This window comes from Siphateles boraxobius, unplaced genomic scaffold (genome assembly GCF_051911475.1).
Source record: "Siphateles boraxobius isolate OS27281-9 unplaced genomic scaffold, OSU_SipBor_1 8, whole genome shotgun sequence".
Taxonomy (NCBI): domain Eukaryota; kingdom Metazoa; phylum Chordata; class Actinopteri; order Cypriniformes; family Leuciscidae; genus Siphateles; species Siphateles boraxobius.
Window position 1 is genome coordinate 39952274 of NW_027509208.1, and position 23364 is coordinate 39975637.

Genomic DNA, 23364 nt, shown 5'->3' on the forward strand with positions numbered 1-23364 from the left:
GACCTTACGTTCATCTTCAGCAGTGCGAATGATTAAGTAAGTCTCAGTTGGCAGTTTTCTATTGTTGTTCTTAACTCCAAGAGCTTCAGGCCTTAATTAGGGATTTCTGGGAGTCTCTCCGTTCAAAGGGAGTGTTCTGGCCAGAGGCACATATAAAAACCAGCAAGTTCTTTCACCACCAAATTCATCCTGACACGCTCAAGGCCGATGATAACAGCGTGTCCATTGTAAAATCCTTTTACAGAGAAATTTGGGAAAGATTAACAGAAACCAAAAAGAGTGTAAACAAATACATCATCACATATTAAAGCTTAAATACATCAACAGTGACTGTCAAATCATCCAGCAGATTTCCCATCTGATCTTTCTGGATTGATAACGTTTGAGGGGTGAATTCACTAAATAGTTGCACCTCTTCACTACAGATACATACATGAACTGGTATTTATTAAGTAATCGTCCTACTTTTCAGCTTCCATTCTATGAAACTTGTCCCAAAATTTTGAATGGTAGTGTACTTTTACTCCTCTTGATCTTCCCCAAATTTGGGGAATTTTAGACATTTGACAATGAGGGTACTAAACAGGTTGCACGAAATGGTTAAACGTACTCAATAAACTTTGAACTACTCTGCCTAGAATCATGGTTCTGGAATCATTTGATTCGTCTGTCGTGGTAATAGTGTTGCTCAGGCTGCATGTGGTGTGTTTGGCCCTGTAATGGCTGCTTGGCACTATATTTCTTAGTGAATTGCCTCCTTAGAGTTTTTCAGCTCTCTGATCCACATAATCAATGTACACTGATATTCCCTGTTCACCACAGCGCATGATGAAGTTGTTCCTCCATATGCCATGGACCGTCGTGCTGCCAAGTCAACACCAGCTGAACGCTGCAGTGAAATCACATTTTTCCAACGCAAGCTAATGGAAGAGTTCAGGACTTATGCTATGGATCGGGAATGGATTGGAAATTTGCGTTAGCAGATTTAGGAGATTCTGGTCTGACCACATAGGATTGGTCAGGATTAGTAAACATGCTGCAGGCCTGAGATACAGTACACTGAAGTTCATTTCACTATTTGGCTAAACAAAGCGAAATAGACATGATATTCATTAGAACGAAGAAGTGATTGTGATGAAACCAGACCACCATTTTTCTGTGAGGACCTAAACCAGTTTTCTTTCGAGTCACAAACTGCCTATCAAACCTAGTCAATATCAAAACAAGCATTACGTAAACGTCTAGTCAAATGTGGTATGCATTATCTAGAGCTGTTCCTGTGGCACATGATTATTTACTGTTTAGCCTGGAGGTCTCCAGGTTCTTCTCTTCTCTTTAATTATTTTCAATACGGAATTATATCAGACAGCTTACTGCATAATGCACAGTATAAACCGTAGTAATATAACTACTTTTAAAAAAGATTGTATGTGAAACAGAACACATTGTATAATGAATAACATTTCAAACATTTGTGTTTTGCATACTATTGTAGGGTTTTCAAACTTTGTAATGTCAACGTCCACCTAAAATATAATGGTATCTCTTTATTAAGAAAAATAATCTGAAAGAAAAATATTTAGTGTTATATCATAAAGACAACTAAATGAAATAATTGTTTCTGAAATGTAATAATTGTATACTATTATTTTATTACATTTGTTGAAATATTATTTTTTAACAATTTAAAGTATTTACTTTTATTACATTTTAAACAGTTTTTTCTTATTTTTGAAAATTAGTGCTGTCAATGTAATAAATTAATCACAATTAATCTCACAATAATTGTTTCTGAAATTAAATAATGATATTTTATGCTTTTATCTTTTATGCTTTATCATTTTATTAGATTAGTTAAAATTATTAATAATCTCAAAAATATTACTTTCACTTTTTTATTATTTGTTCACAAAGCTATATGCATATTTTGTTCCTGATTTTTTAAAACTAGTGCTGTGATTAGAATAAAGTAATCACAATTAATCTCACAATTCTGTCCAGTCAGAAAGCAGAATGGAAATTAATATTATAATTGATTATGTCAAATTTGTAGGGATATCCAGATATTCCATGTAAACAGAAAATGCACATACTGAGTACAGTATACATACTGCACAACAATAAGTGTAGGATGGCCTTTCAAACCGAATACTTTGCGCAATCCCTGCTGTTTATAATCTGCTGTACTGTTATTCCGTTTAAAATATTGTTGGAACTGATTAGAATAATTTGATTCTGCTCATTTTGATTGAATCACTGGCTGCTGTCCTCAAACGCCCTCTTTAATGGCCACCTGTGACCGTGCAGAGAGAATCAGGGTCTTTTCAACAGATGACTTGTTGACTCCATTAAAACTGAACCTCCCATACTTTTGGAGAGATTTTTCAAAACAGAGCTGTCCTTCATTTTCAGCCAAATCCACAGAGGATATCTGAAGAAACCCTGATACGTCTCTGCGGGCCATACTCGCTTTCTCTCAGCTACTTGAGAGGACTCATTCCGTTACAAATCTCCAAATGACTTTTTTCAGTGAAACAAAAAAGGGCATTTTGAATAATGTTCACATTGCTGTTGTTCATGCAACAAAACCATACATTGATAATGGCTGTTGAGGTCCAAAAAAGACCACGAAAGAAAGAAAGTCACAGGTTTGATTAAATGATGACAGAATTTAATTTTAGGTTGAACTATTACTGTATGAGCAACAGTCTTGTTGTCAAAAAATTCCATTACTTGCATCACATAAAGAGCCAAAAAAAGCTACATAGAGTTAAATACTTTGCTGAAGCTAGACAATCTAAATCATGTTTGTTTATCTAGACCAAAAAGCCATCTGCATGAGTAAATGATGTGCCAGAACCATGCAGCTCTTAAAAAATATATTTAATTTCTGAAATTCAGGCATTTTTTCCTTCCAAATAGGAGAGATCTGAAGCATAAACGATTACGCCAAGCACAAAGATGAAAGCTTATGCCACTCCATTTGCTTTCATTAGAAACTGTCATATGATGCAGAAGCGCAGGGTTTGCGCCCACTCTGCTCTTTTCAAGACAGGCCTGTGCAAAAACAATTTATGGAAAAATGGTATACATATTAAATAATCGTGCAGTGATGCCTTTTTTGGCCAATCCAGTAATTAAACACTTTACAAATGAAAAGTAATTAATCTCTTTAGGATTTGGACCTTGATGGATTCAAACCAAAAGATCTATTCATAAAAAATGAAGTCTGACATCAGTACAAAAACAAATTTACATTGTATAACACTTGAGTTAAAAACCAAAGACTTACAACAGTAAAACTAAATATCATAAAAACAGCTGATATAAACAACCTGTGACCTTCAACTGATTTCAATATCAATGCACCAAGTTTGGATATTGCTTGGCATACTAATGTAAACTCTAGCTTTGCTACTAAACCCCTAATACATTATTTATCTTGACTTATTTGGGACACATCCTGCTCTGTATCTTCAGATTTCTTCATGTCATTTCACATGCAAATATTGTAAAGCAGTCCTGTCCACTGCTAGCCACACAAATACACAGTATACCATATGCCATTATAAACTGTCACACCATCCTGTCTTACATTAAAGTGACTGGTAATGTGTTTCCTGAGGGTATAGGCTGATGTTCACAAAGGCCAAAACCACAACAAACAAGCCACAACACATCTCGTTCAAACAACAAGAATTTCCCCCGTGGTCAACTTTGACAGTCCGTCAGGATCAAGGCCAGACAGAGATACTGACTGAAGATAAGGATGAATGTATAAATCAACTCAAATTCACCTGCTCCACGCTTGGCATCTGCTGGCACTCTCATGTAATTGTTTTTTGAGCAGTGATTCAACATTTTCCTGTTTGTCTGCCAGAGAAACACTTTTGTGAAGGTGATTTCTGGTCTTTTTTGCAGCTTGCAACATCAAACTATAATTTCATCGTAAGCATTTTGTGGTGTTCCTTTTGGTGCAATTGTCACCAAAAGCCTTCATGCACAGTCCAAAACTGGCTCATTTCAGATTCAAACCCTCTCAGTGAATGAGTTTGCTGACAGTAACCTCTATTTGTCCCACATTTCTATTCCACAGTTGTAGACCATTGTCTCCTTGAAAGAAATAGCTCCCTTGATCTATATCCGTGAACATCTGTGCATGTTTTCCTGCATTCAGACATAATGGACATTTGGTTTGAGTCTGTTTTGCTGAAGACCTCACACATCTTGGCTCTGTATGCGGACATAAGAGTCATTTATGGTGGAGAATGTGGGCATACGTCTCCACCAATTTTTGCCATCAATATGCATAAAGAACAGGAATAAACAAACAATTTACCTTGTGAAAGCTTCCATGGAAGATCCTCTTGATTTGATCATTTTTAAACGTGGCTCGTTGGATCTCTCCTGTTGTATCCTTATTATAAAATGACACAGTTTGGGCAGATGCTGAGCAAATAGAAATAGAAAAGTAGAGACAAAGTGTTAAAATTCCCATAAACTAGAACATCAAACGTCCTCAACAGTAAATATATGATTGGTCTAAATGAGATGTTGTGGACCAGGCCTAATCAGATCACTGGGACAGAGAGAAAGAAGCCTTCAGGGGCATTTTAATACTTTTTCAAAGCTTATAGATCTCAGATATGTTATTTAAGTATAAAATCTGTTTCTCAGATGTTTCTACTCAGTAGAAATAAAAGGAGAAACGAAGTAAAAGTCTAGAGAAATTAAAGTGGACATTGTACAGAACTCACAAATAAGGATGGGGAGTTTGTATGCTCTGCAATCTTAAACATGTGGTTTGCTGTGAGGCAATCAACTTTGTTAATATGAACTCTGGTGATTTAAACTTGCAACCAAGATAGAGTTATCTAGCTGGCTGACACAGATGGGGTTTTTTTTTAATTGCAAATGATTTATGACAGTCTTGGAAGTAATCCCATTGAAATTGATTAAAGTTGATAAACAAATCACTGTATGATCTGTTTTTCATTAAATGTATGTGTGAGAATTTAGAGTTGTTGTAGAAGTAACATTAGATATTTTTTAATACCTAATAAATTACTTTTTCATTTATGTTTTTTGTCCCAGACATAAATATTTGTTGTTAAAAATAAATCTTTTTTAAACCAAAAAACAACAGTTGTGAAAATAAAGGAGTGAAACAGCACTTACGGTTGATGGTGACACCAGTCTCAGGTTTGTAATTCTTGTCTGACACCTGCCAGATATCGAAGGCCTCATTCGGTGAGTCCGGCAACAGTCGGAACATCAAAATGATGGTGTATGTATAAGGAAGGCCATCAGGATGAATATATCTGTAAAAAAAAATGACAAAATCAGTCAAAGCGAGGAGGAGTGTCTGTTTTTTCTGCAGACATCAGCGCTGGCAGGCCAGACTAGATTTATTTGATCCAGTGTTTTATCAGTACTTTTCTATGGTAAAATAATCACGGAAGAGTGTGGGAGAACCGTGTCTTTGAATGCTTTTGGATAGTGGGCTCTATCTGGGCAAGCAGCAGCATGTTAACAAAAGCCAAAGAAAGCTCTCACTTTAGCCTTACAGGCCTCTAATGACTCTCTTTAATACCAAATTACTTTCACAGTGATGTCTGCACACAAACACACTGCCAAAGTGTCATCGTACGAACAACTGATTTAAAATAACCACCATTACTGTAATCAATAACAAACATGGCATTAAATTTAGCATAACTGCAGTTATCTGAAGAAATGGAGTAATATCTCCCCTTCCCACTCCCCCCTCCAAAAAAAAACCTTCAAAAGTTTGGGGTCTGTGATTTCCTTATGTTTTTGAAAAAATCGCTTATGCTCACCAATGCTGCATTTATTTGATCAAATTTAATTGTTTTCTATTTGAATACATGTTAAAATGTAATTTATTCATGTGATCAAAGCTTAATTTTCAGCATCATTACTCCAATCTTGAGTGTCACATGATCCTTCAGAAATCATTCTAATATGGTGATTTGCTGCTCAAAAACATTTCTGATTATCTTTTTTTTTTTTTTAAGTACCTTACATTTCTTAGAAAAATGGTCCATACGTCTTGTATTCTACAGTAAATTTCTTCTAAAGCCATTCAGTTGTTATTCACTAAAAATCTTGCTCTTTGGTCTGATTCTTGAACATTTAAATATGGCATGTCAAGACGCATCACACAAGGTTTGACGTCAACTTCTTGCATGTCTTATAGCAGATAACTGTATGGAAAGAGCTAAACTTCTCCTTTTGTGTTCCACATAAGAAATCAAGTCTGAAAGAAATTACACTGTTCCTTTAAATTCACCATGCAGAGTCATGCATGATGAGTAACAGAATTGTACACAAAATCAACATTGAAATCAAATCCATTTGTGCTCACGATGAGGGCTGGTTCAGGAAAGCGTTCTTGTGGAGCCTGTAGGCAGTGTAGCTGTTGAAGGAACCAGGCTCCATAGAGACACCCTTGGTGCTAGCGTACATCTTCTCCGTCAGATTGAAAGCTTCCAGCATTCTGAATCCTGGGAAATCACATAATTCATGTTAGTGGTCTACATACATAAACACACATATAGATACACTACCATTCAAAAGTTTGGAGTCATGATGGCTTTCTTTTTTTTAAAGAAATGAATAACCAGCTAGAACACATAAAATTGATCAAAAAGTGACAGTAAATACATTTAGAATGTTACAAAAAATTATATTTCAAATGCTGTTCTTTTGAAGTTTTTATTCATTAAAGAATGTAAACAATGTATATTGTTTTCACAAAAATATGAAGCAGCGTAACAGTTTTCAAAATAAGAAATGTTTCTTGCGCAGAAAATCATCATATTAGAATGATTTATGAAGGATCATGTGACCCTGAAGACTTGAGTAATTATACTGGAAATTAATCTTTGCATCACAGGAATAAATGACATTTTAAAATATAAAAACAGTTGTAATAAGTTTTACTGTATTTTTGATCAAATAAATGCAGCTTTAGTAAGCATAAGAACAAAAAAAATCCCAAACTTTTGAACAGTAATGTACAGTATATGACACACGCCTACCTGGTGATGTGAATCCATTAACATAGATCAATGGACATGCTGTGGAAGCAAAACGCAAACGCTTTAATTTAAGTTTTGAACAGATCAGCTATTAAATTCTCAAAGCTCTCTTAAGAAGAGCTCTCTTGCAGAAGTAATGGTATCATTTGTAAAGTACCACAAAACATCAACTCACAGGATGTTGCAGTCTCACAGATGAACGTGACCAGGTTGTCCTGAATGGTGGAGAAGGCATCAAAGTCGTCCACCACAAAGACGTGACGCTCGCTTGGTTTGCTGGCAATGTTCTGCAGCTCGACGAAGTCCACATCAGCCACGCCAACAACAAACACACTGTAACCTGATACAGAACAACCTACATTAGCATATTTATCTTATAGTCTATACCTGTACCTAAAGTGTTATTGCATCAAAACAGACATAATTAGGTTGTGGTTCCCTACTACACCTTCAATGATCGTCAGAGCTCTGCATACTGGTGTAGTTCACACTGTCATTCATCAGTTTTTGAATTCTGAATAGGTGTTGATGTGTAAATATGGATGGTCATATGGTATTGAGCTCATGCTTATGTTATAACTTTACAGTTTGGCAGCGTGTCATACCAGCGTGCTGTAGCTTGGCAGCATTTTTCTGCACTTCATCCTGAGAACGTCCATCTGTTACGGCCACCACGACCTTCGGTACGTTTCTCCTCATTCCATTGTCTAGAGTGAAGACCTTCTCATTCACATGCTTCAGAGCCACACCTGGGAGTGTCAAAGGTGAGGAAACAACATCAACAAAACTCATCCCTCGTAAGTTTAACATCTAAATCTCTGTCTCTACTGCTAATTCTTCACATTAAGCTTGACTAAAATATATTCAACTTCAAGAAAATTAAAGGAGCCGTATGTAAGATTGTGGCCAAAACTGGTACTGCAATCACTTTCAAATTACTGTAGAGCGGTGTATCCCCTTCGCCTCCTCCCTGACTCGAGGTTGCCAGATAGGCTGCAGGATCCAGCAGGAACGTAGGCTGCTACAAGAAGCTTTTTCTGTTAATTATGTTTATGCTTCAAATGAGAGATGTTTTGCAAAGTAATTATATATCGCAAAAATGTACTAATGGCGATTAGCCAAATATAATCGTAAAGATGTACGCTCGTATGTGACAGTACATTGTTAGAACAGTAGCTGTTAGTCTAACCTGTAACGGTAGGTATCTGTCATTAACGTAAGTACAAGCACAAGCCTCTGTCACTGTGTGTAACCGATATCAAAGATACAGCTATTCATTTAGCTGACGCCATAACTTAAAGCGACCAGCTGTATTTTTTAACTTACCCTGCAGTACACGTCCATAACGCTAAAATATGTGATGTGAAAGATTACGTGTCATTCTATTATTTTTGGCTGTAGAACTTGCATGATAAACAATAATGGGCGTGCTAATGTTGTTTCCCTCAGCGTCTCATCATAATGACAGAGAAACGGGCTCTGATAATGCATTGCTAATGTTAGCAATGACGACTCGCCGTTTTTATTACACAAACAATTCCTTACCTTTTCAATTCGATGACCCACCTCCTCCATATGAGCTAGCGTAACATTACTTTGCACGAACATGCATAACTTTTTTCGACTGTCATGAATATTTGAAATTTCCATTTACGTCAAGTACAAGTTAGCCAAACATAGATGAATCTTAGTTACCTGTCCAGAAATTCTTCTCCGTTTACAGCCATCTCCATCTTTCAAAGGCATCTCATATACAGATCCTTGTTTTATTTCGGACTTTGTCACAAAGTATTTCGAATTCATAATACGTTTTTTTTGGTTTCGCAACGTTAGACATTTTTTTATCCGATTCCGACACGTTTGTAGCTGCAGCTGTGGTAACTAGACCAGAGCTGGCAATCCGGATGGCGTAACACTGTTGACTTTGTGATTGGTAGATAGGTGGAGGGTGGCGCATCAGACCAAAACACAAAATCAAAACATCAACATCAGTTGAGGGCTGCAACTTCACTTTTTAAATGACAATATCCTGGCCGGACTATTGTTGTTAGTGATATAAGTATTTGAAATGAACATGATTTCTTAATGTCTAGTGACATATCAGGGCCATTTTATGATTAATTGAAATAAATTTCTTACATACAGCTCCTTTAAAACATCTATCTGTCAAGAAATGTTTGGGTCATATATCACCACAAAATCATTAATATATAATTATATAAATAAGACACATACAATTTATATATATATACACACAATTATGATTCAAATTATTAAAATGTACAATGGTTATTTTATTATGTATAATAATTTCTTTTTTTTAAATGTACAGTATATTGATTCTTTTTGCACAAGGAAAATCAAGCCTCTTTAAGGATCATTAGGATTTTTAGCATTACAAAACTGTAAGCATACATCATGGTCATCTTTGTTGAACTGAATTTAATTTATGCTGACTATAATTTAAAAAAATTCAAAATACTATTCAGAGTAAGATATTACACAGACATTTCCTTGTTAAGTTTTTAGAGCAGCTGTGAATGTTTAGGTTTTGGAGTGATACCTGTTTTTGTGTTTCCTCCCCTGTAACGGATGAGTTTCAGAGCAGAGAGCGCGGTGCCTTTATCGTTATACGCATTGAGCCGGAACTCAGTCTTTGCATCGTCACTGTACTGCACGAATGAAACCTTTCGACACAAATATATTGAGATACAATTAAACACGGTAACAATGATTCAGTGATACAACATATTTGACCCAGAGATGATTGGTCCAACAAAATGTTTACATGTCCAAAAGTCACAAACAAGTCACAACATGTTATAGGTGATTACCAGGGTGTTGCAATTTGGTTGCTAGGGTGTTGCAATTCTCTTGCTAGGGCTTTACCTGCATTCCTGATGGGCCGATAACATCAAAGGCACCAACGACGCTGGAGACAAACTGGATCACTTTGCTGAAACTCTCATCTCCGATACTCCAGGAGCCATCGATGAGGAAAACAACGTCTGCTTTTGCTCCTTTGCATACTGAGAACACAAAAACAACTCTGTGAACTGGAGAAAGCAAGAACAGCTCTCACCAAACCCCTCGTTTTCTAATTTAACTTTTAAGAGCAGAAAATGGTAGTATTCACAATATTCCTTATTACAAAAATTAATACGCAGAATAAAGGTGCGGGGCCTGGTTCAGTTAGTTAGTAGTGTGTTGAAATTGCCATTTATGGTAAGGGGCGGGACATTTCCCAAACATGCTGGAAGCACTTGACCAATCACAACACACTGATCTAGCCAACCAATCAGAGCACAGTGTGCTTTTCAGAAGGAGGGGCTTCACAGAGACAGGAACTAAACCGAGCGTTACTGACAGACTGGGAAGAGAGGAGCGGCAACAATGTCAAAAATGGGGGAAATTTTTTTTTTTTTTTTTTTAAATCAAGCATGAAAACCTATTTCTAGTAGAGCCCAGAAAATCAAGACTTTAAAGGGCATAAAATATCCCCTTTAATAAAATTACAATGGTTCATATTAGTTCACAGTGCATTAATTTGATTTTAGAAATGTTTTAGAAAATGTCAAAATTAAGATTATCTAAAATCAATAAATGCTGTAGAAGTAGTGTTCATTGTTAGTTTATGTAATAAATGGTGTCATTTTCATTTGGACGAAATGCCTTTTTGGAAAATGTCTCTCTTAAATGTATAATCCTTTGTGGATCATGTCTCTCCATACAGTACTTCAAGCCAGCTGACTCCTCTGGAATAGAAAACATTGTATGTTGAAGCATCTGGCCACTTGTAGACTTCTTGCATGATGAATAAAAAGGTTTTGAGCATGATCCAGCATGAATTTAGAGATCCAAATTTTATTTATGAATTGCAAATAAAAAGAAAGGATCCGTATTTTATTAGAAGATGGATTTTCTCCAAGGTTTTGAAACTAATTCGACCCAAACTCATTGCAAAGAAGCAGATCTAGAACATATTTGCAATGCATGTATACTTAAAAAAAGTTCTGGACACTATTTCACCATTCCAAACACATCCTGCAATCTACTTAACTAACAAGATTTTGAAGAAAACATGAGTGCTGCTTGTCAATTGAAAATCTGCTGCCACGAAAAAAACATGAAAATTGGCATGATTTGAGGTATCTAAAATCAATAAATGCTGTCGAAGTATTGTTCATTGTTCGTTTATGTAATAAATGGTGTCATTTTCATTTAGACGAAATGCCTTTTTGGAAAATGTCTCTCTTAAATGTATAATCCTCTGTGGATCATGTCTCTCCATACAGTAGTTTCAATTAGTATGAGTATCTCTGAGTTTCTAAAATCTATGAGTTATGGCTGAAGGCACTTACCCGCCCAGCCGGGTGGAATAGTGGGTGGTGGTGGAGGAGTGGGTGGTTTTGTTGGCACCGGTGTTGGTTTAACAACTAGATGAACCAAAAGAAGTCAGAAGACATTGTAAGATCATTGTTTAAATTCGATAAGAAGATGAATTCTGCTTATTTCTGGATGAAGGCTGAACTCACGGGTGCGTTCTTTGGCACTGACTCCGGGTCCCTCTAGATTGGGTGTCTGGACAAACACTGTGGCGCTGTAGAGGGAGTTCGGACTCAAACCTTCGAAACAGTACTGACTCTGACCCGCAGTGATGGTGATCTCCTGCTGACCTTTAGCTGCCGCTGCAAACAGATTAAACAATAGTACCATGGTACACTGAAGGTATCCAAACATACTATACAGTATTTACATATATTCTAATTTGTTTCAAAGAAAACCAATAGATTACTATGGTACAGTCTTGGTAGCATGGTAATACGATGGCACTCTGGGTACTTTTGTTTTGCTGTTGCAAAATACAGTTTATGAATTTGCTGAAATTATCTTCCATGAGCTCCTTTAGAGCTGTAATCTGTAAAAGTCAATGGTCGAGATGCACACTAAACATTACAATAAAAGTGAACACAATAGATTAAAAAACAGATAAAGCTTTTCCCGCAAAACTCATCTGGATGAATAAAGTCACAGTTAAAAAGCAGGGTGCTTCGATGTAGTTTCCAAAACAGAAAGAAAAAAATGCAGTTATACAGTATATAAGACTATCATTAAAAGTTTGGGGATGTAAGATTTTTACATTTCTTTGAAAGAAGACTCTTATGCCTACAAAGGCTGCATTTATTTGACAAAAATACAGTAAATACAGTAATATTGTTAAATATTATTACAATTTAAAATAACTGTTTTCCATTTGAATAAATTGTAAAATGTAATTTATTCCTGTGATCAAAGCTGAATTTTCAGCATCATTACGCCAGTCTTCAGTGACACATGATCCTTCAGAAATCATTCTAATAATCTGATTTGCTGCTCAAGAAACATTTATTATTATCATGTATAAAAAAAAAGAGAAAAAAAAAGAAAATCATCTTGCTGACCCCAAACTTTTGAACGATGGTGTATGCATAATAATCCAGTGAATGAAAACATCCTGATGGAGTGGCTACATGCCTAAAAATGTTGCCTAGGTGGGCAGCTCGCTAGGTTTTGGATCAGATTAGTGCTAACTTAAGGTAGAAGGTAGTGAGGGTTTGATTTAAGCGTGACTCACGGTCCAGTGGATTCAGCTTGATTCTGTAAGACGTGGCGGCACGGTGAGGCGTCCATTTAATGCAGAACCTGTCATAGCCAACGTCGTATGTCTCAAGGTTGGTCACATTGAGGTACACTGAAAGGACAAGATGGAAATGTTGCACTCAAATTGGGAATCTTGCTGGCATAGAAAACAGTGGCATAAAACCAAAGCTAAAAAACGTACATGTTGTCCCTTGTCCCGTGAGAGGTTTGCTGACACCGCCATCATATTGGGCAAACACCTGAACGTCGTATGTTGTGCCAGGAAGCAGGTTATGTAGGGTATAGCTGGTGACATCACCAACATACACCTCCAAAGACTCGTCTCTATCTAAAGGAAGAATAGCAACAAAACATTTTACAATTCAATTTCACTGTGGAATTTTAAACAGGAAAAAAACAGGGTCAATTATGATTTCATGATGACTTTGAGTAAAAATGTTAAAAAAAAAAAATGATTTGGTACCTGTTGGTTGATAGACTAGTTTGTAACCCATGACCGGAGATGAAACCGGATCCCAGGACACACGGAAGCGCGTGTACCACTCGTCTGAGACTCGCAGGTTCTGAGGTTCCAGCAGGCCAACTGAACATAAGATCCAAAGTAAGATCCATGTTTAAAAACTACTGCTAAATATCACAGTAATAGTGTTTAAACGCTCCGATAACAAAAAACGCATAGGTTTACAGGGATGTTTCAGTTGTGCTGACGGATGATTAGCTGACGGATGTTCTGGATTCTAGCCCATGCTAACAGGCAGATTTAATGTTAGTTTATGCCAACACAAACAGTTTTTTAAACTCTCCACCATGCCCTACCAGCAATTACTCACTCATATTCTCATTAAAACCCTTAAGAATATCCTCAAATGGCATATGGCGAGGTTGAAATTTTACTACTTGTACTTACTACTCAGGGTTATTGTTGTTATAACTAAAACCAATTGTAACTATAACTATAATTATTTTTAGTTTAAAACATTTTTGAAAGAAAGCTAAAATAACTAAAAAACTTGACTAAACAAAAATGAGAAAAAAGTAAGAAAATTTTAAGCACTAAAATTAGTAACTGGAATTAAATAAACTCAAACTTAAATAAAAAAAATTAAACCTAAATAGTTATTTTAAAAAAATAATACAAATTACCAAAGCACATAACAAAATGATTAAAAATTTAACTAAACTTAATATGAAAACGGAAAATTCAAAATATGAATAAAAACTATAATAGTACATAAATACTACTACAGTATCACTGCTACTAACTGTAGCTTCCCAAAATACAAGTTACTTAAAAAAGTAAACTGCTGAAATAATGTCATGCTATTGAAAAATGCATTAAAAAGAAATGTTGCAACTTTTAGTTACAGTAGTTACTCCTGAACACAAATTTTCTTTGTATAGCGATCACAGAAAAAGCAACCAAAGCTTAGTAATCTAAGCGGTGTTTGTTTAGCAAGGGCACTCACGTGTTTTTCCATTTCCGCTCAGGGATCCGCCAGGTCCCTCGGGATAAACTGCTGTAACGGTGATGTTGTATGGGGTGTCAGGAAGCAGATTTTGAAGGATAGCATTATTTCTGTTGCCAGGAACAACAGTCTGTAGAGAAAACCATCAGATGTATGAGGTTTGGTTCAATAACCACAGCCAAGAATAATTTGACAAATCAAACAGAATAAGATGCACAGATGAATCATGCACAGTATAATAATAAGTACTTATCAGGAAAATAAATAGGGTTAATTTAAATTGTATGTTCACTTCATGTCATAGACCTTAATGAAAAAGGACTGTAGTGCAGATGGAAAGAGTCCTAAAATCAAAAGTATTGTCAGAGTGAATAACTAAATATATAAATTTGTAGCAATAATCACTGGACTTCAACTCACAAATTCTGTGATGGGATCTCCAGTCAAAGGAGCATACGCAATCTTATATTGTTGCACGGGACCCTCAGCGTGATCCCAGCCAATGCTGATGGTGCTTGTGGTGGTTTCGAAGACCCTCATGTTCCTGGGTCCAGCTCGTGGTACTGGAATAGAACACATTTACAAAGCTTGTTTTGAGTGTAAGGACAGTGGCTCGAAATTGCTTCTTTTATTTAAGAGCAATAGCAAAGTTGAAACCAATACTTTCAACAAGCAACCTGAAAAAAGTTGTCCATGCTTATATTTTTTCCTGTCTTGACTACTGCAGCGCACTTTACGTTGGGTCCTGTCAAACGCATATCGCCCGCTTACAGCTTGTACAAAATGCAGCCGCAAGGTTGTTGAAGAATGGTAGGAAAACGGACCATGTTACTCCCTTCTTATCTCCTTTAGGCTGGCTACCAGTACAGTCCAGGATACAGTATAAGATTCTGCTATATGTTTTTAAAGCACTTCATGGAATGGCGCCAGAATATTTAGCTGAGCTTATTAAGCCCTACAATGCGGGTGCAAGATTAAGATCAGCAAAGAAGTTCTTATTAACTGTTCCCCGTGTACGTCTCAAAATGAAAGGTGAACGTGCTTTCTCTGTCGCGGGTCCTAGATTGTGGAATAAGTTACCGTTAGATGTTAGCTCCTCCATAAATTTAAATGTTTTTAAGGGCCGCCTAAAATCGCATCTGTATTCTTTGGCTTTTTAGTACAGTGTATTTGGATGTTTTCTGTATGTTTTGTATGTCTACATGTTTGCCGGTTTCTTTTTATTGTGATGTACAGCACTTTGGAACTACAGTGGTAGTCTGTAAGGTGCTATATAAATGAATAAACGAAACGAAACGAAACGAGTGATTGCCAGGGAGTTGTCATGCTGTTGCTTTGGGTGTTCTGGTAGATGGTTTAATGTCGTGTTAAACAGAAGTAGCAACAGATCTTTTCTTCTGTATTGTGACATACATCCAAGTGAAATGGATTATCGAAAAAGAAAAAATTGTAGGGCAGAGATGTGGTTCTATGAATCAGTTGTCATTTTCACTGTCAAGCTCCAGTTTTGACATTTTGATTAAACAGTAAGAGGTAAAAACATTCAAACAAAAATAATTGTTCACAATAAGATCTATAACATGCATTTAGAAAATGGGTTAATTTTCATTTCATGCTGACTTTAATAGCATCTTAATATATTTCCATCAATAAAATATGCATTTTTATGTCATCATTATTATCTGTGTTTTGGTGTATAAAGCAACGTTTTTAAGACTCAGCTCACATGTTTTTCCTTTTCCGTCAATTCCCGGGCCTTCTCCGTCAGCGTATACCGCCATCACATTCACAGAGTATGGAGTATCCGGGATGAGCTGATCTAGGAAAGCATTGTTGATGTTGCCAGGAACGAGAACCTGAAGAGAAGACCATTATTTAGATAACACAGAGACCGATATATTCACAAACATCCACTGTATGACAACCCACTGCAGAAGTTGCGAATCTGGCAAAGCGAATATACATAATGACGTCACTGTTAAATCCCTGTTTAGACTAGTGTAGCTAGATAACATTTCCAAACAGAAATGTAATACAAACAGATGTGCTCATGGGGTTAAATGTTACATAAATACTGTCAGATCAGCGTAATTGCCCCCAGGAGGCGGCTGGAGCTGAAGAGAGACTGGATTTGGGAGACGGGGAAACCCCGTCGGCTACCTGTCAACACCATACAGGATTATCAGCCCATCTGCTCAATTGTTTCTCATTTTTAGGCTTCACATCACTGATGGCAGCTGCATTTTTTCCATACACCAACGTTTATGATAGAATCAGTTCAGTCTCAAACTGATGGGTTTGACAAATATGGCAAGCAGGATATGTATTTTTTGTGTGTGTGTGTGTGTGTGTGTGTGTGTGTGTGTGTGTGTGTGTGTGTGTGTGTGTGTGTGTGTGTGTGTGTGTGTGTGTGTGTGTGTGTGTGTGTGTGTGTGTGTGTGTGTGTGTGTGTGTCCCAATTTGTGTTTTGCAATGCAGAACGGATACTTGTGAGCCTGTGAGACCCCTAAAGAACTTCTATCTATGAAAAACCCTGTAAATGACGCCTAAAAGCAAAAGGGTAGGTGCTAAACATCCTGAGCTGGGGAATAACTTTAATGAACTAACTTAAATCTGTAACTGTGACTAGCAAAAACAAAGACTAGTTTCTTGTTCTACAATAATGAGCTACTATGTCCATTAAGTAGTGATGGAACTTGTAGTTAAAAAAAAACATTATGGCAGAGCAAGCTGAGGCAATAAACTCTTTACCCTGAAATATTCCTCCATCTCTCTTTCTCTGTAGTATTAGAAAGTCTGATTCATTTCAGTGAATCTATTCGGACGGTTTGTTGTAGCAATGAACTTGTTCAAATAAACAGATTCGCAGATTCATGAGTCATCCCCGAGTAGGGTTCACAAAAGCCATTTTACTTGCTGTAGTTTAATAAATATTTAGTTAAATACTGCTGTTTATCATTATGTTTTCAATTCATTGTCTTTGTTTGGGGTTTATTAGCTGCATTCTGTGTAAATGTATGTGTTTGAGTTAAGTGAGGTCCTCAGTGTTTTTTTATTATATAATCTGATAATTATTTTTAATGTCTTGCCCCGTTTTACAGTTTCAATGTAGTTAGCTACAGATTTTTAGTAACTTAGTTTAGTGTAGCAAACTACTTTTTAAAAAGGGTAGCTTGACTGGGCTGCCAACTCTCAAGCATTGAGCGTGAGACTCACACAATTGACCCAATTCTCACGCTCTCACGCCACACCCCCGATTTCTCACGCTGAAGTGTCATCCCCGTCGGTCAAATGCCTGAAAGATTAGTTTATCTATATATCTACCTGTTGAGCCACTCATGATCGACTAGTTATACCGCAAACTAGTTAAAATATCCCGTAATCTATCTAGAGCGAGCGTGCATGCGAGACAGATATTGTGCTTCAAACCGCGCGCGCGCACGGCAGAGAGGTGAGCGAGCGAGAGACCTTGCGTGTGCAGACCCCATCAAGTTGTCCCTTTGGAGGGAGATTTTCAGGCAGTACATTTGAATCTGTAATTTCATTGGGTGTTTAAGAGAAAGAATCTTCAAGATTCTTATAATACCCATGTGTCACAAAGTTAACAAAATGTAATGTAAATTAACAAATGGGGAACGAAGATTAGAGTTTATAGAGACCAAATATGGTTCACATATTTGTATGCAAAGTCTGAAACCTTAACCCATTAGAGTTTACAAGGGGGAAAAATCATGAGACGGGAAAATTAGATACAGTTTATACATTCTCAGGTGGTTATATATATAGAATATATTGGATTAGCAGGGCTTATTTATCCTTCTCAGTAGAATTCATTAAGAGTCACAGCTCTCAGGAACTCTCTCTTTGAGGTCGTAAAAAGGGGTCTTATCTATGTAACAGGACACTGTGAGTGTCCGAGTTCTGCCAATGGTGTTAGCTTCAGGGGAAGTTAGACAGATCCTTGCTGGGAGAGTGAGTTTGCCAGACCATTCACTAGACAAAACCAACAATCTGTGTGTGTGTGTGATTGGTCCAGACGCTACAATATAAACCCTTCAACATATATTTCATACACCGTGTTCCTGTAGCTCAAGTGGCTGATACGAGCAATGGCACTGGTTTGGTTTCCATGAAATGCACATACATTTAATGTACAATACATTAAATGCATAACTTAAGTTTTGCATTGAAGTGTCCCATAAATATATATTAGTTAATCCTGTGTATGCGTGTTTGGGCATCACTCACAGACTCAAGAGGCCGGATCCCACTCAGCGGGGTGTAGGCGACCCTGTACTGCTGCACCTGGCCCGAGGCGGGTTCCCAGCGCACGTTCAGACTGTTGGGAGATGGGTTGTAGACCTGGATATTTCGGGGTGGGACTCTTGGAACTGTGTGTTGAAAGAGAAACCACAAAACAGCAGAGTAAGAACAAGGAATTTACAGAACAGCAGAGGAAGTCGAACAGCTCACAGAGACGTTTAAACAGGAGGAAGCTCAGTAAAGTTCAGGAATGAATGCTGAGCGAGGCATTCGACAGGGACGCAGAAGGGTTTTATGGTGAGAAAGTGGCAAAAAGGAAAGGCAGGTGGTGGGGTGCATTCAGGGTTGATGCTAAAACGGCTTTTCACGCTTTTTAAACCAAAGCAGATGTGAAAAAATTCCTACAGAAATCAGTAAAAAACTATCCAACATGAGTTCAAAGGATCCCCTTTCTTTTAGTGCAACTTATTGTTATGTATGCAAAACCTCAAGTGCCCTAAACCTGTAGTTTTTTTTTGTAATGGACATACAATCGATATTTAGCATGCTTCACACTGAGTGGTGATCTATATAAAATCCAGTTGCTAGGGTGTTTTGAGTGGATACAAAGGCATTGCTAACAAGTGTCTAAACCAGACTCGAGTGGCGCGACGTGACAAAGGCAAATACAACCTATTATATTCAATGTCTATACTGGATGCGGCAAATCCCCAACAGTAAACTCAGTTCTATTTCTGATGTACTCCAAGCACTTGCGCTACTTTTGGTAGGAAGGACAAATGGATTTTCAATTGTCAATTTGTCGCGTCCATTGTGGACAGCTTCAAGCTGTTGCGGTTGCATCCGGTGTAGACATATTGTAAGTGGTAGCTACGGTGTTTTTATTATTGCTATATAGTTGCTAGGCTGTTGTGATGAGTTGTTTGGTCCAAGTCAAAATATGAATTAGGTCCCGCTCTTTTATTTTCTGCCTGATGAACATCCTAAGTCTGAATATTTAGAAAAGTCATCATAGCACAGCTCTATTCAACAAGCTGCTCGATTTGAACACCTGTGTACCTCACGTATTTTAAGCAATAGCAATGCGTAAATCTGTCATTCACAAGTACAACTTACGTGTCTTTCCTTTCTCAGACTGCCGGAGACCCTCTCCCTCTGGATAAACAGGAACCACAGTCACGGTATAGACCGTGTCTGACAGAAGGTTTCTTAGGACGGTGTTGGTGGTGCCTCCAGAAACTTGCTCCTTTTGATGTATAAAATTTAAGGGGAAAGTTATAGAAGATCAGTAGCATCATGTCCAGAAGACAATAGAGGTTCACATCTTTTACCATGTCCTCTGCACCACCGGATGCTGGAACGTAGAAGATTCGATACTGCCGGACGTTACCCTCAGCAGGCTCCCAGCGCACCTTCAATGAGCTGGTTGTGGGATCAGTGACCTGCAGATTTTTCACTCCACCCAGAGGCTCTGGGAATTGTGAGAATTGAAATTAAGTATGCTGCATGCTAACACAGAGTATAATCCAAAGTTTACATTACAGGTACACACTTGTTTTCCCATTCTCAGACTGTTTCTTTCCTTCGCCATCTGGATATACTGGTACTACGATGACCCTGTAATTCGTGTCTGGCTGCAGGTTTCTCAGAACAGTATTGGTGGATACTCCTGACACTTGAGTCTGTAGAGTACATCAGTGCAGGCACATACTAGTTAGCAACCAACTAACCAAACTGACAAACGTGAGACAAATAGGATTTAGGTCATTACCGTGCTTTCAGCACCTCCAACAACAGGCACGTAGATGAGATTGTAATGACGGACATCTCCATCTGCAGGCTCCCATCGCACTCTCAAAGAGTTTACAGTCGGGTCTGTCACCTGGAGGTTCTTCACACTTCCCAAAGGTTCTGCGCAAACAGACATGATGAACCCTCATAAGACAATAATCCAGCATCCCTTATAGAGATTGCAAGTTTCAAACATCTGGACTCACTTGTCTTTCCATTTTCTGACTGACGCTTTCCTTCCACGTCATTTTCATACATAGGCAACAATGTGACCTTGTACAGCGTGTTAGCATTGAGATTACGCAGGACGGTGCTTGTCGTGCCACCGGAAACTAGTTCCTGATCACAAAACACAAGAGATTTGGTTTTATAACATGGAAGGTCCTTTATATAAACCATTAGAAGTTAATCAATCACATCCTACCATCTGCTCAGTGTCTCCAGGCTGCGGGACATAGAAAACCTTGTAATTTCGAGGGTTTCCTGCAGCATGCTCCCATCGCACGTTTAGGGTGCTGCTGGTGGGATCGGTAACTTGAAGGTTGCGAACTCCACCCAGTGGTCCTGAAAAGCAGGAATACATGAACTTCAATACCTCAGTCATTGTTAACTCTTTCCCCACCAAACACAGAATTTTCTGTTATTTGTGAGAAAACGCTTTCCCGCAAAACAAAAAAATCTCATACGTAATCATATGCGCATGTAAAATAACGCAATCATCAACATTAAACTGCATATAAATCAAAATGAAATTTCGACTCAGGACGAGCTACAGGACTTTGCAAGCATTATGTGCAATCTGCTCCATCTATGTTTTGATCATCGTTCTGAATCCGATCCAGATGTAGTCACCAGATGTAGTCTTTGACAAAAACGTGATTTTTTTTCCAGCTTTTTGCTTAAAATGTTGCTTAAAAAGCAAAAAAATGTTTTGCCATGTTCAGATATTCATACAACTAAATATTCTGGGGGCCATGAAACTTTAGTGAAAATGATCAAAAACGCTGTCGGTGGCTTAAAAATCACCAGATATTTCAATTTGGTGGCCAAAGATGCACGACACTATATCTTCTATCACTATATCACTTTATCTGAACTCACTTGTTCTTCCATCTTCTGAAAGAGGTTTGCCCTCCATTTCGTGATATACTGGCACCAGAGTCACTGTGTAGGTTGTGTCTGGCTCCAAGTTCTTCAGAACAGTTGAGGTGGTTGTTCCAGACACTTGATCCTGCCCAAGCAAAATTAAAAGGAATCAAGAAACAAAATAATGTTCAAGTTTTGCAGGAGGACTGTTAGCAACTCTTGAATGGATACATCAGTATTGATTGTAGGGCTTGAAAATGCTTTACATGTGTAATTTGTATAAAGGGCAATCATTTACAAGAATGCATAATTTATATATATAACAAGTTTACAAGGAGATTTTTTTCTTCTCAAAAGTAAAGCACAATGACCCAAATGTCAATGTACAGGGTAAGAGTGTATCAGTGTGAAACTACAGAGTTAAATTCACTTTTTTGTTTTCCTTTGCTATTTCCGAAACATCCATGGAAATCACTCTCACCACTTCTTGATCTTGGCTACCGGCAGGAACGTAAATGACAATGTATTCCCGCACACTGCCTTCTGCAGGCTCCCAGCGTACGTTCAAGGTGCTGATAGTTGGATCTGTAACCTGCAGGTTCCTCACACTGCCCAAAGGTTCTAAGGAGACAACAACGGACTCAACATTGACATTGTTGGCATGCATTCTTCAGATATTCATATATGATTTCTAAGCATGACTGATGTCATTTTGGAGTCACTTACTAGTCTTTTCCTTCTCTGAGAGTTGAGGTCCATCTCCTTCAGCATACACTGGCAAAACAGTCACGGTGTACATTGTGTTTGGCATGAGTTTACTCAACACTAATGTTGTGGTGCTCTCAGACACTTGTTCCTGAAAGAATATAGAAACTAGAGCTCAGTACACTATATCAAATTCTTCAAACCAATTACAACTAAGGAACCTTAGTTTGTTTTCATGACAATTGGTTGCACAAAGTCTTCCCATCTAAACAGATATAGAAAATTAAACTTCTAAACTAAAAGAAAACTGAACACTCTCTTTGTAGCTTGCCAAACAGTTTCCAATCCGTTTCACAGTTTACTCCAACTCCATCTAAACATTGGTGCTCCCAGTTGTAAACTTTCCCAGCAGGTTTTTTAGCATAATGAGACTTGAAGATAATGAGATAATGAATTACATTGCACCACTCTCTCATCTTTGTTCCTCAAGGGAAGATAATGTCTATGTCTATATACGTCTGTCTGCAAGCCATGTCATTAGAGATTTCCACTTATGACATCAACGCTGTAGAAACAAACTTTGAAATATTAAGTTATTCCTACCATGAGCTCAGTTCCTCCGTTAGTGGGCACGTATACCACTTTGTAGCCCTGCACATTCCCATCAGCAGCTTCCCATGTGGCAGTGAGTGTTGTGAAGGTGGGATCAATGAGACGGAGATTTCGAACACCTCCAAGCGGTACTAGAGTGAGATAGACAATAATTTGTCAAATATGCTTTGAAACAGCGCTGTTCCAAAACCTATCGAGCTGCCTTGCTGTTGGCTGAGTTGCACATAGTACACACAAATATGAGGTTAAAAATAGACCTTTTAATTGTACTGAACTATTTACATTGATACGTAATGAGCTGACTACATGTTTTTTTTGTTTTTTTTTTGCATTTTAAGACATGGGTTAGGGTTAAGGTTAAGGCACCTGTTTGGATACATTTTTTGAAAATAAAATGCTTAAAAAATTGTAGTCAGCTCATTAAGTTTTGTAACAGAGATATCATGTTTGTCCATAGATAAATAAGCTACAAAGTTGATACACACATGTCTTTCCATTCTCAGACTGGCGTCTGCCCTCTGTAGCGGGATACACTGGAACCACGGATACAGTGTATGGAGTATCAGGCTGCAGGTTTCGTAGAACTATGGTTGTTTGGGCTCCAGGTATTTGTTCCTATTTACAACAAGGGAAAATGGACTTCAGTGAACTTCTAAAAACACATTTGTAATGTAGAATTGTAAGTATAAGTATTTCAAATTTTGTTGCATTGGTACATTTTCATAATAATTAAATGG

General features: G+C 37.6%; 1 protein-coding gene across 11 annotated transcripts in view; it reads right to left on the reverse strand.

Annotated features, from left to right (window-relative positions):
- col12a1b (collagen, type XII, alpha 1b) overlaps window positions 1–23364 on the reverse strand; it is a 79120-nt gene that overhangs the window by 18739 nt on the left and 37017 nt on the right. For 10 of the 11 annotated variants that reach the window (XM_077219736.1, XM_077219735.1, XM_077219730.1 and 7 more), the window contains 28 exons: window positions 23113–23242; window positions 22619–22758; window positions 22037–22166; window positions 21792–21931; window positions 21326–21455; window positions 20649–20788; window positions 20431–20563; window positions 20205–20344; window positions 19986–20115; window positions 19765–19904; window positions 19550–19679; window positions 18419–18561; window positions 15897–16026; window positions 14591–14733; window positions 14171–14300; window positions 13168–13287; window positions 12886–13032; window positions 12679–12795; window positions 11600–11752; window positions 11426–11500; window positions 9954–10093; window positions 9628–9751; window positions 7670–7813; window positions 7240–7404; window positions 7065–7103; window positions 6389–6527; window positions 5179–5321; window positions 4340–4449 (listed from right to left, as the gene is read on the reverse strand). In XM_077219736.1, coding sequence (XP_077075851.1) covers window positions 4340–4449; window positions 5179–5321; window positions 6389–6527; window positions 7065–7103; window positions 7240–7404; window positions 7670–7813; window positions 9628–9751; window positions 9954–10093; window positions 11426–11500; window positions 11600–11752; window positions 12679–12795; window positions 12886–13032; window positions 13168–13287; window positions 14171–14300; window positions 14591–14733; window positions 15897–16026; window positions 18419–18561; window positions 19550–19679; window positions 19765–19904; window positions 19986–20115; window positions 20205–20344; window positions 20431–20563; window positions 20649–20788; window positions 21326–21455; window positions 21792–21931; window positions 22037–22166; window positions 22619–22758; window positions 23113–23242 — 3645 coding nt within the window. Of the gene's footprint in view, window positions 1–4119; window positions 4234–4339; window positions 4450–5178; window positions 5322–6388; window positions 6528–7064; window positions 7104–7239; window positions 7405–7669; window positions 7814–9627; window positions 9752–9953; window positions 10094–11425; window positions 11501–11599; window positions 11753–12678; window positions 12796–12885; window positions 13033–13167; window positions 13288–14170; window positions 14301–14590; window positions 14734–15896; window positions 16027–18418; window positions 18562–19549; window positions 19680–19764; window positions 19905–19985; window positions 20116–20204; window positions 20345–20430; window positions 20564–20648; window positions 20789–21325; window positions 21456–21791; window positions 21932–22036; window positions 22167–22618; window positions 22759–23112; window positions 23243–23364 lie in introns of those variants that run through there. The other variant, XM_077219734.1, reaches the window with a different exon arrangement.